Raw genomic sequence first — 11,539 nt, forward strand, 5'->3', positions numbered from 1 at the left:
TACGTTCAAGAGAACTGATAATAAGTTGACAATACCAAGATACCAAAATATAAAAAATCATCGAGAACAATTCTTAATTTTCTATTCATTTGATGTCAGAATGCGTCACTGCATTTATTTTAGTGAGTTTATCAATATTATATTTATCTATTAATGTTTACCTGCATCACTATCCCCGGGTCCGCCACGGGCCCACGGCCCCCACTTACAAAAAAAAAAAAAAAAAAAATCCTCGCTTCGCTGCCCCGTATTAATTTCTACAACCAAAGCGGATTAAAAAAAAAAAAAAAAAAAAATCCTCGCTTCGCTGCCCCGTATTAATTTCTACAACCAAAGCGGAAATCATCACCACAGAAATTATTTCTCATTGTATACCAGAATCCATCCTCCTGCACTTTCACCAACAAATAAATACATGTGAACAACTAATGAAAAACACATACAACCAACTTTACAACTGAAACCTAAGCTAATCATTAGCTTTCATCTTACGAACACTGAATCATTCCTATATAGTTCCTATAACAGGCAGCAATTTCTGTCACCTTGCTGCGGGCGGTTCTGATGCTTGACTGCTAAGCGAAGGATTGGAGGAAATGGAGGGGAGGGCTCCTCCTCCATTCTCTTGTGGAGACGGGTTTCCCCATTTCAGATCTGCATCCGATGGCTCCACTACGTACACTGTTCCGTCGCTCATCCCCACTGCTATCTGGTTCGGCTCTGACGGGTGAGACGCGATCACCATAGGATAGACCGATCCATTGCTAATTTAAAAAAATAAAAAGTAATAAGAAATTTTGAGGTCATTGTTCACCGGATAGTTGGTGCTTCAAGAACTGCTTGCTCTTGGGTGATCAACAAGATCAAGGATTTGGGAATTATGCATGAGATAATTGGTCTTCCGCTATTGGTGCACCAAGTATCCAGTCGACAGGGGATCACGGGAACGTTTTCCCAATCAACTTGTTAAACTATTTTGTAGTCAATTGTTTGTTGAATAGTTGGTGCTCGAAGAACCGTTTGCTCTTGGATCAATGGAGATCTTGGATCAATGGAGATCGAAGGTTTGGAAATCAGTGCATGAGCTAACTGCTCTTCTGCTCTTTTGGGACACCAAGTATCCAATTCAAATATCAAACGTAATGTAATTGGTTTCAACTTGAAACACAAACTGGGTTACGCATCTCACAAGATATTTCTAAGAGCAGGCAAACTATATAAGATCATTTTGGTACTAATACATTCAAGGTTTGGAAAAGGATTCAATACTGAATATGCATGAGTAAAGAAACGTGCATAACTGTCATTGTTACCTGGAAGCAGAAGGCGAAATATAGGCAGAAGGTGCAATCCGGCAACGAAGTCTTAGGCTATCGGCATCAAAAACTCCAACTGCACCATCACAAAATCCAGCATACACCAGCATCCCATTGCATGAGTATACTGCGCTTGAAATTGGAGCAGAGAGAGAATCTCTAGGAGACCACTGCAATTTACAAAATGAACATTGATTGTTCAAAAATATTGAGTACCAGCCTCTTGAAAGGTCGCAACTTAGTTCATAAGAAATAAGAGGCAATCAAGGAAATCTGGTTCCTCTTGGCCAAATAAGGTCAGCAGAAAATTTTGAAGAACTTAAGCATCTTGAGTAGCTTTTTCAGAAGTAAATATAGGTGCCAAATCCAGGTAAGAGTCTCAAGATAAATAAAAGCAGAAATTACAGCTTAATTGCACATACACCCATGTAGTGCTTCTGTTTTGAATTTACTACGCCTGTAGTTTTGTCATGGAAAATAGTTTAAAAAAAAAATACTCTTTTACCCTCAGCTAGACTCCCTAATTTCAATCACGGGAATTGTCTGTTACTATTTTACCAATGGTAAAAGAGCTTAAAAATTAAACCAGGGGTCTATCTGCAACAGTGAAACTACAGGGGCAGTAAACACAAAAGACCAATACTGCAGGGGATCTATGTGCAATTAATCCAAATTTATGATAGAAATCAAGAACCTTCAATTTACTTTCCCTTCAATGCATGAGGGTAAAAACTAACCGTCCTTAAGCAATCTAGCTTGCTGTCGTAAATCGAAATCTGGCTTTCGTGGGAAACCAAAATGTGTGTCTGATCATTGTGAAACTGAACTCTTGTGTCCCCAACCAGTGGGTTTGCACGGCCAGCAGGTGCCTGAATAAATTTAGACTTCCTCTTCTCCCATCCATCAATGCTCCAAACACATAACTGTTTAATTTTAAAAATATAAAGAACATTAATCAGATTAATTGAAGTATCATTGACTGATACTGCAACATGTAAGGCTAATAACGTGAAATTGAAAGCAGAAATTTCCAATGGCTTGCCTCTGTAGGGCAAACATTCATAACAAGAATTGTCAAACCTACCTGAGCATCAGCTCCGGAGGACACAAGAACATTCAGTGTTTGGGAGAATGCAAGGCCGGTGATTTTCTCATGGTGGCCTTTGAGCTTGGTTTTAACCTGCAGCCAACCCCGCAGACTAAACAGTAAAAAAGAAGCATAAATGTGCAGAAACAGGTTTTAGCAAAACCCATGGTAAACAATGTGGACACATAAATAACAAATAAACAACTATTGTTAACAGACAGTAATATCAAGTATACGAAAGCGAAATTATCGAGTCTTTGAATATTCCATAACTACCCATGGTCATTTGACTTTCTTATGCCATTTTGAATATATATATAATTATAGGAAGTCCTCTGCATTTTGTCCTGAACAATTAAGGCCTAAGTGCTCAAGATAAAAAGGAATAGCATTCATGGTTCATATAAAAAAATTTCAGTCATCTTGATTTCATGTTTGAAGGGTCTTCTCCAGGCCATAGTCACACGCTCTCATGCATATCATGTTATGTTCCAAGGCGACATTTTTCATACGATTTATTTGGTTACAGTAATAGATGATTGAAAAGAAGAAAACCCCTTTACAGTCCATCTGTACTACACAGAAATTACTGGTCTCATTCCACTTTTACTTTTAAACCATCTAAAAATATACATGCTAATTTACACTCCTGTTCAACATTTATGTGAACCTATATAACTTGCCTTCGGATGGAATAAACAATTGGTATCTTAAATAAACTCCGGCTTTATCTTCATCACCCAAGTAATAAATTCTGAACAGTGAACACCAACCATAAAGGTTTAAAACCATCACTGACATTTCTGCTTAACTACCTCAACATCTTTTATATTGTTTTCAGAAGTCTGAAAATGTCAAACGCCCATATGGCGTAAAGGATTATTGCTCTTGGTGCTGTATGATTATACCCGTTGGCATCAATCAAGAGGGCTCTATTGCTCTTCATGGTGCTTTCAGATTAATAAGTTTCATGCTATTAAATCTACCACCTGATGAGGTAAAGAGATTAACTGAATCTATGCTCTGATACCTGAAACAAAGTTTGATCAAAGAAATATACATAGAACTGAAGGAACTACACTAAAATGGATAGCAATGGTAGAGGTTCAGAGAACTTTTGACCAACAGAAGTATGTACGTGTTCACTATGAAAACAAGACTGATCCCTTAAAAGTGACAAAATGAACCATGTCAGTACATTTTTTTAAATAAATAGGTAATACCAAAAAAGCACCGACTCTTCAAGAAGATAACAAAATATGTGGTTTAATTACCTCATCGATTCTGACATTATATATTTGAATAGAGGAATCCTCCATCCCTATGGCAATAATATTATTATCCTGAGGGTGAAATGCCAAGAAGGTTGCTGCTGGAGGGGGTGGCATAAAAGTCGTCATAACCTATGAAAAATTACAAGATTAATTTACAAGGGCACAATTGACACAGACAAGAAACATATAACTTTTTAACTTATCTAAGGACATGGTCCTTAAAAGTAAAATTTGAGATGACGCTATAAAGAGCTAAGGACATGGTCATAAAAGCAAAGTTTGTGATGGCACTATAAAGAGCCTTGAACCTTGAATGTCATCATGTTGAACAATGAAACTTTTCCACCAGAAGCAGACATGACGTAAGAATCATTCTTCGACAAAGCAATACATGCACTTGACTCTTCAGGGTTGCTGTCATTTGTGTCATTGGTCATGAGAATACCATTTGTTGGCTGCCACAAATGAGGTACAACAGAAGCAGTGGACTGAAAATAAAAAGGAAAAAAGTCAACAGTTGAGGAAAATACGAAGTCATTAATTAGATCCTACAGCTGATACTCATACTAACCTTGCCCAGCAAATTTCTTTCATTACGCTGCCACTTCCACAGTTTATGGGTAGCATTTGAGCCAAGACCTAAGACAGCCAACCCAGAGTTCGTATATAGCAATCGAACGACCTGTAGTTGTGTATGAATTATACAGAATAAACCTTGGTAGACATAGCATAGAAGATAAGAAAAATGAATTAGTTTTACTGAAGATGAACCACATTTCTTTACACGCTTGACTAACAACTATCAGTTTGCTCACTTGCAAAAGAAATTATAAAGCAAGACAAACGGTGGTACATCATTATGTACTTTAAGATAAAACTTTAATATGAACAACTTGGTAGAGGCACCATGCTAGTCAATGCTATAGCCTATTTGAATATTATGTAAGTGAGGCCATTAAATACTGTGACAGAGTGCCTACATAGCTTTTACAAAGTGGTTTGCTGCATACCAACCTATGTTGCGCAAGTACAGGTGCGGTGTGGACACAGACACGAGTGCGAATACAGGACACGGTAAATTCGTAAAATATGGGATACGGGGACACGCTATACATGTTGAATTAATGATTTATATGAGATTGGTATCTTTTTCATTCACAAGTTAAGAGAATTAGAATCTCTATAACATTTTTATGTTTCTTTTATTTACTAGATTATAAATTGAAAAACTCCTTGTTTTTGAACTAGATACCAAAAGGACCCTTTATATATGTATGGGCTGAAATTAATCTGATCCAAGTCCAACGAGAAGCAGAAATTTGAGATGAAGTGTCAGATATACATCCAAGAATTGTATTACGAGTGTTTTATACTAAAACATGTATAATATAATTGAGTACACATCTGACTACATATAAATATATGTATAACTTCAAGAAGTGTCCAACGAGTGTCGGATACGGATATGGGAAGTGTCGTACATGGAGACGGAAGCCCAGATAAGTGCCTGGGTAACCTAGATACCAACCCTCCAAAATGTGCAAAACCAAATCAAAACAGCACTTACTAGGGAAGATGGAAAATGTGTTTTTACAAATAAAAAAGAACATGCTAGCGATTGTCATTTTAACTATCATGCATTTTCATTTCTCTTACACTATTACTATCATCACTAAAAATAAGGAAATTAGGACTGGCCCATATGATTAATGGGTATACCTTGCTTGGTGTTGCCATGGTGTCTGGCAACCGCAAGGCTTTAAGGTGAGCAGAGTCCACTATATCCGCCAATTTCCAGCTCTTTGGCTTGTCAGAATCGTCTGCAATTCGTGGCTTAATGTCTATTACCCTGTTATTGTCCATAGTGGCCTGCAATTTTTTAAAAGTTATAACCTTGATGTTTCCTACATGCAAATAATAACAATTTGTATAAAAATTGTGACTGACCAGACTGCTCATAGGCACTCCAGGTGGAACTCTATCAGGGCGCTCCAGAGCGGACACAATAGGGCTAGAAACATTTGAAATGGAGCCCAGTACATTAACAATTGGAGCCTGTATAGTGCAACAAGATACAGACTTAGCTACAATCATTCCATAGAAAATTGTATCAAGACAGTAATGAGAAATAATAACATGTTACAATGCTCATTATTANGTGGCTATAGGCATAAAATCAAAAAAGATGACCCTTTTTTTATAAATTATGCTAGGCTAAGTCACAGGTGATTTCAATTGTCCAAGCAAGAAAGAAAATAATGCGCAATTATTTATCAATTTAGACTCTGAAATATAGGTTATGAAGGAACATTTAGGATTCAATTGATGTTGGATTGATTTAATATAAATACAATATCTCAAGGACGCCTCAGTGAATATTAGACAATTGACTGTTCTGAAAGGGAGTCGATGGATGCAACTGAACTGGCATCGGCTCAGTGAATTACAGCCAAAACTATAGACATATGAAGTCTCATACAAGGAGTCTTGTCTTGCATTTCTTCCTCAGAATAAACTGATTATGCCCACAGAAGAATTCAAGTAGTAAAGACCATCATAATAACTAAAAGAGTCTACATGAAATTCTCTGCAGGGATTTCCAAATTATTTGTGTGAATCTGCAAATTTGCAGAGGATGTTCGGTTGGTTTTTAAGTGTATATTGTACATGTGCCACCCAGCTTGATCAAACAACAGCCCAGTGCAATCACTAACTATTGAACCAGATTATGTCCGAGTAAAGATAAGTTAAGCTGTATGGTAGCATTACCTTGGAATTACTTTGCTGAGGGCCTCGAGAGCCTTCAAAAGTTCTGCTCTCCAGCATCCTGAGCAAGCACTGTCCATCAATGTTTGCTAAGATCTTAATTCCATTATCATTAGTTGTAACAGCAAGCAAAGATCCCTCTTTGTTAAATCTTAGTCGAGGACTTGCCTGCAGCAAAGAAACAAAATACAGAAATCTGTCAGTGTTCAGGATTAGTTATGTCAGAAGTACATTATCATAACAAATGTGACTCACTGTCAATCCCCCCTCAGCATCTGTTGTAGTCAATAAATTGGTATTATCCATGTCCCAGAACTTAATCATAAATTCATCTCCAGCAGCTAAGAAATGATTCCTGGTTGTGTCAAATTGTACAACGCCTAGTGAGCGTTTCCTGAATCCAGAGTATGTCCTTTTAATAGCGCCTTCTGTTTCATTCCACTCAACCAAATGGGAATCACCATCTTTACTAGTTCCACATGAAAATAGCCTGAAGCAGGTGCAGAGGGGATGATAAATAGTAGTTATACAAAAGAACTGGAGTAGTGAAAGAATGTAGCTAGCCTAAATGCTTGAGCAGAATGGACTAACAGAGACCCATATTTCGAGACATTTTTTCCAGCCAAATTAAGATCATGAAAGAGCAAAGGTAAAAGAGGAAGATGAAAACATTACTTTCATAGGCTAAACAGCCTAAACTAGCAAGTTAAGCATTATATACCATGAAGAAAGAGATGCAACAACTTGTACCTTGAGCCATCAGCAGTATATGCCATTGTGGTGCACCAGAGTCCAGGAGCATCATAATCTACCCTAGATCCAGAATTATCATATAGTATATGCCATTGTGGTGCACCAGAGTCCAGGAGCATCATAATCTACCCTAGATCCAGAATTATCATATAGCCATGCTTTGATCTTTCCATCAACAGCAGTTGAGAATATAAACTGCATACAGGTTTAGGGTGAGATGATAAAGGCATTGCATTTAGGAGCTTTCCTTACTAACAACTGAATCCATTTCCCAGAAAAATCAAAGATAAATAATGAACATATTCACCAGACTTGTAATAACTAATTCTACATAGATTTTCAAAACAATGACTATCAAATTAGAATGAGCCAGTGACGAAGGAAACCTGTATTGCCTCCTTCTGGTGAGGACAAACAGAATATACAGGAGCTTCATGACCTTCGAACACATGATGTTTCTGTCCTGTGATAGCATCCCATACCTGCAAGTCATGTCATGAGCATTATAAGTATTTTCTCAGTTAGAAATAGCATTAGAACTTAAAGAGGTTCTTGTTGGACAAACCTTAATTGTCTTATCATCACCACAGGTAATGATTGACAAGCTTTTATTCGGATGAGAAAATGCAATGTCATTGACACCACCTATATGAGCATCAATCTGCTCACAAATATAACAGATAAATAACACAGTATAGTGTCTGCCTAACAAAGTTAATGTTTACAACTCACTTCTAACTGTTGCCTCAGCTCTCCATTTGGAATATAAGCATATGTGTGAACTAGATGCTTTGAGAAAGCAACCCCTATTAAAGATCATTGCAAAAGTTACCACTAGTAAATCTCAAAAATACCACAAATTTATGCAAAAGCAAGGAAACCCATGTACTAAAACAAGACCATTAAATAGGAAAAGCAATTGCTTTCATTAGTACCAATGACAGATCCATCCGGGCTCCATACGCAACGATTGACAGATACAGTAGCATCTTTCATCAATGCTGCCTGCAAAATACATCAAGTTCTATTGATGAATAGATTAAGAAAACAGAATTAAACAGGCATGAAGTAGAAATATCATGAGAATCATCATATTAAATTCAGCATAGAAAGGTACAAACCCAGAAAGTACCTGTAGGGGCACAGAACAGTTTTGTACATCCCAGACCTTAAAACTCTTGTGCGCTATCCTCTCCCGAGATCCAACTTCCCATATTCCAATATCTCCAACATTTGTTCCAACTATGGAAGAGATAATTGTGGGTATGTAAATCAGTTACGATTAAGAGAAAGGACAACTAGCACAAAACTTACAATGTGATCGATCAATCAAACACCGTCACAAGAATATACCTAAAAGTAATGTTTGATGATGTGGATGGAAATCCAAGCTCATGACATTAGAACCCTGACTAAGTGTTCGCGCTACAGATTTGGGAAGATCATCTTGGGAACAAATATTGGGTGGATGTGAGGCGCCAGAGAATGACACCTATAGAAGGAACTTGGTTATGATCATACACGCCAAGTTTGAACCAAAAACATCCGTAGGCATACATATTCCAACTCTAAAAAAAGGATAAAGTACCTCATCAGATTGGCCAGTTCGCATTCTCTTCATCAAGTGTTCAGAATCAGCTGTATGATAATCCATACCAGCAGCATTCGCAGGAGCTCTAGGTTGCTTCAAAAATGCAGCTACAAAAGTACATTCCAACTCAACTGAATACAAAATTTCAAACCGATGGTATCCATAAAACTTAGACATTTAATTCACTCACTTGCATTAGGAGGCTGTACAAGACCTGGAGGCCCTTGGGCTACAGCAGCATGTGGCATCGATGGATTACCACCCGTCATCCATCCTGCAATTGCACTTGCAGATGGAGCAATTACAGACTGGAAAGGTTGCATCTAAAGAAACAAAAAATATTAAAAGTTACACTCACATGAGAAAGGACGGACAAGAGGAAGAGATATAGACATTGGCGATACTTTTCACTTACACTATGAACACCTAGAGGAGGAAAAGGCCCAGGCTTAGGAATGGATCCTACAAGCGGACCATTGGTCGGTGGAGGCCTTGTTCCATTAGTAGGAGCACATGTGTGATCCATAAAAAGTGTCTTGATGTCAGGGTTGGGGCGAGGGTTCTTGCAAAGTTGATGCTGCCAATTAAGACTAGCAGTAATATATATATTATTAATAGAGAAATTAATTGACAAAAAGTATGCTCATAGAAGAAGTAAATGAACACATTTTACAATAGGAAATTGAGTGTGCAAAAATTTTTATATTTCCAGCACTACCAATTTCAGATATAATAAATTGAATAGCTAATTTGATATCGATCATTAATTATCTGAACATAAATATCTGCCAATGACACTTACACCTTAAGTGGTAAAAGGTTAATCAGTACAAAGTTTTGTCCTATATATCATGCAATAGACCAAGTAAAGATACAATGTATACATCCCTCACGTTGAACAATGATTTCAGACAGCAACTCCAGAAAGATAGAACTTCCTTATACAGCGAAGTCCATATTCGAACATAAGAATTTGAAATGTCCTCAAGGAAGAAGGTGTAAGACAAGCACATAGTATGTACACTACCTTTGGTTAATCAATGTTCGCAGTCTAGAAGCTTTAAAGGCTGGGAGTGTAAGCTTGTCACGAAACAAAGGGTTAGCCTCAATAAGCTTCTTAAGCTCCAATAGCATTATATTTCGAGCTGACTTTGTATCTCCGTATTTAGATAGTTGCTCATTCTGCCTGTACAATTACAAATGTAGATTTAAATCTATCATCTAAAACTAATAAACCAACACGGTCATAAGAAGATATAGCTAAAATACCTGAAATTGTCAAGGGTGAGCAAATGGGTAATCTCCTTGAAGAGCTCTTCATTGAATGAAGCAAAGACCTTAAGATCCTTAACAAGTATTTCCACAGCTTTAGCTCTGTCATGACTGAAATAAACACAACGGCCCAAGTTCAGAAAACCAAAGTGCAACAAAAATGCCATCAAAATTGAAACACCCACCTATCTAGAGCTTCAAGGTACTTCTGCTTCCTGATCTCGAAGAAGATTTTCATCGAGTACCTATTGTCCTCGACCTTTGTAAATCCGCCAAGATACTTCTCGACTTCATCCCATTCTCCTGCTTGAACTTGCTCCTCGAAATGCTTCATATTGAAGTAAAACCCTGACTCCTGCTCCAACCTGAAATTTCCAAATCAGGCAAAAATTATCAACAGAAAACAGGGCAAAAGAAAGCTGAAAACTATACGACTTGCTTAAAGTATTAAGGTGGAATGGAATTGCAACTTTGAAGTATGAAAATGAAAAAAAGGGGGAATAAGCCCCCAAAAAAATAAATAAATGGAGATTGCATTTTACCTGTGAACAGCCTCTTTAAATTTCTCCTCATCCAAGAACTGGAGAATGAGGAAAACGAGTTCCCTACTCAAAGAGGACATAGTTCCCGCAACTCCTAAACGCTCCAGCGCAAAATCTGGTTTTTAATTTCCCCCTTTTTATTTATTCACGACGAAAGCCGCTTCCTTTCTCGCAATTCCAAACGAAACCCCACCCAACTACCAAACTTCAAATAAACCTCAAATATTAAAATACAAAAAAAATCAGAAAATTCATAAAAAAAGTACAGCTCCTCCTCCTCTCTCCCCAGATCAAAGCTCACGACCAAACCAAACCCTCAAACTCCCAAAACCAACCAAAAACCCCAAGAAAATGATGAAAACCCTATCAAATGAGCTCCTTTCAACGATCTGCTACCGGATCTGAACTCAACAAGAAGCTCCCCTTTCCAAAACCTCAACAAAAATATCAATCTGGCCTCCGATCAAGGAAAAAAAACGATTCAACGTTGAGCTTCGACAAGATTCCGAGGTCAGAACCCTTCAATTTCTAGGGTTTCGAGATTCTCTCTCTCTCTCTCTCTCTCTCTCTCTTAACTTTCGCCTTTTATATGGCGCTGCCTCTGCTCCTACAGCTCCCTTTATCCCTTTCCTCCCTCACGCATATATATAGCCCGAGGAAACAAAATCCTGGCGCATTAAATTACTTCTGTACACCTAAACTTTACCATAATTGCCATTTTGCCACGACGACGTCACATCAGCACTTGACTTTCGGTACGAATCTAAGGGTAATATAGTAAACTGATATGGTCACGTCCGGAGGACAGTCCGGGTAAGAAAAGTCCACGTCGGTTATGGACTAATGGGGCAGCCCGATGGGCAAAACCGTCATTAAAATTTCAAACTTGGGGTGGTAACATCGAAGCTCCTCTGTGCCGCCACGTCACCATTCTCGTA

The 11,539-nt window shown here is 37.9% G+C and overlaps 1 protein-coding gene across 2 annotated transcripts; it reads right to left on the reverse strand.

Moving 5' to 3' along the window:
- Positions 343-11,213, reverse strand: LOC109821439 (protein TPR2-like). 2 transcript variants are annotated; one of them, XM_020387626.1, is made up of 26 exons: positions 10,602-11,213; positions 10,245-10,424; positions 10,057-10,170; positions 9,815-9,973; positions 9,203-9,377; positions 8,978-9,110; positions 8,785-8,894; positions 8,550-8,688; positions 8,329-8,438; positions 8,132-8,201; positions 7,929-8,002; positions 7,762-7,857; positions 7,583-7,678; positions 7,300-7,391; positions 7,194-7,229; positions 6,699-6,933; positions 6,447-6,611; positions 5,625-5,732; positions 5,397-5,546; positions 4,249-4,359; positions 3,986-4,165; positions 3,678-3,806; positions 2,401-2,496; positions 2,054-2,239; positions 1,314-1,486; positions 343-764 (listed from the first exon to the last, which is right to left on the reverse strand). In XM_020387626.1, exons 1-26 carry the CDS (start codon positions 10,679-10,681, stop codon positions 542-544), a joined length of 3,420 nt encoding a protein of 1,139 aa, XP_020243215.1. In that variant the 5' UTR covers positions 10,682-11,213; the 3' UTR covers positions 343-541. The 2 variants fall into 2 exon arrangements, with proteins under 2 accessions (XP_020243215.1, XP_020243221.1); XM_020387632.1 differs by having other exon boundaries at positions 7,194-7,256.

Source organism: Asparagus officinalis, chromosome 1 (genome assembly GCF_001876935.1).
Source record: "Asparagus officinalis chromosome 1, Aspof.V1, whole genome shotgun sequence".
Classification (NCBI taxonomy): Eukaryota; Viridiplantae; Streptophyta; class Magnoliopsida; order Asparagales; family Asparagaceae; genus Asparagus; species Asparagus officinalis.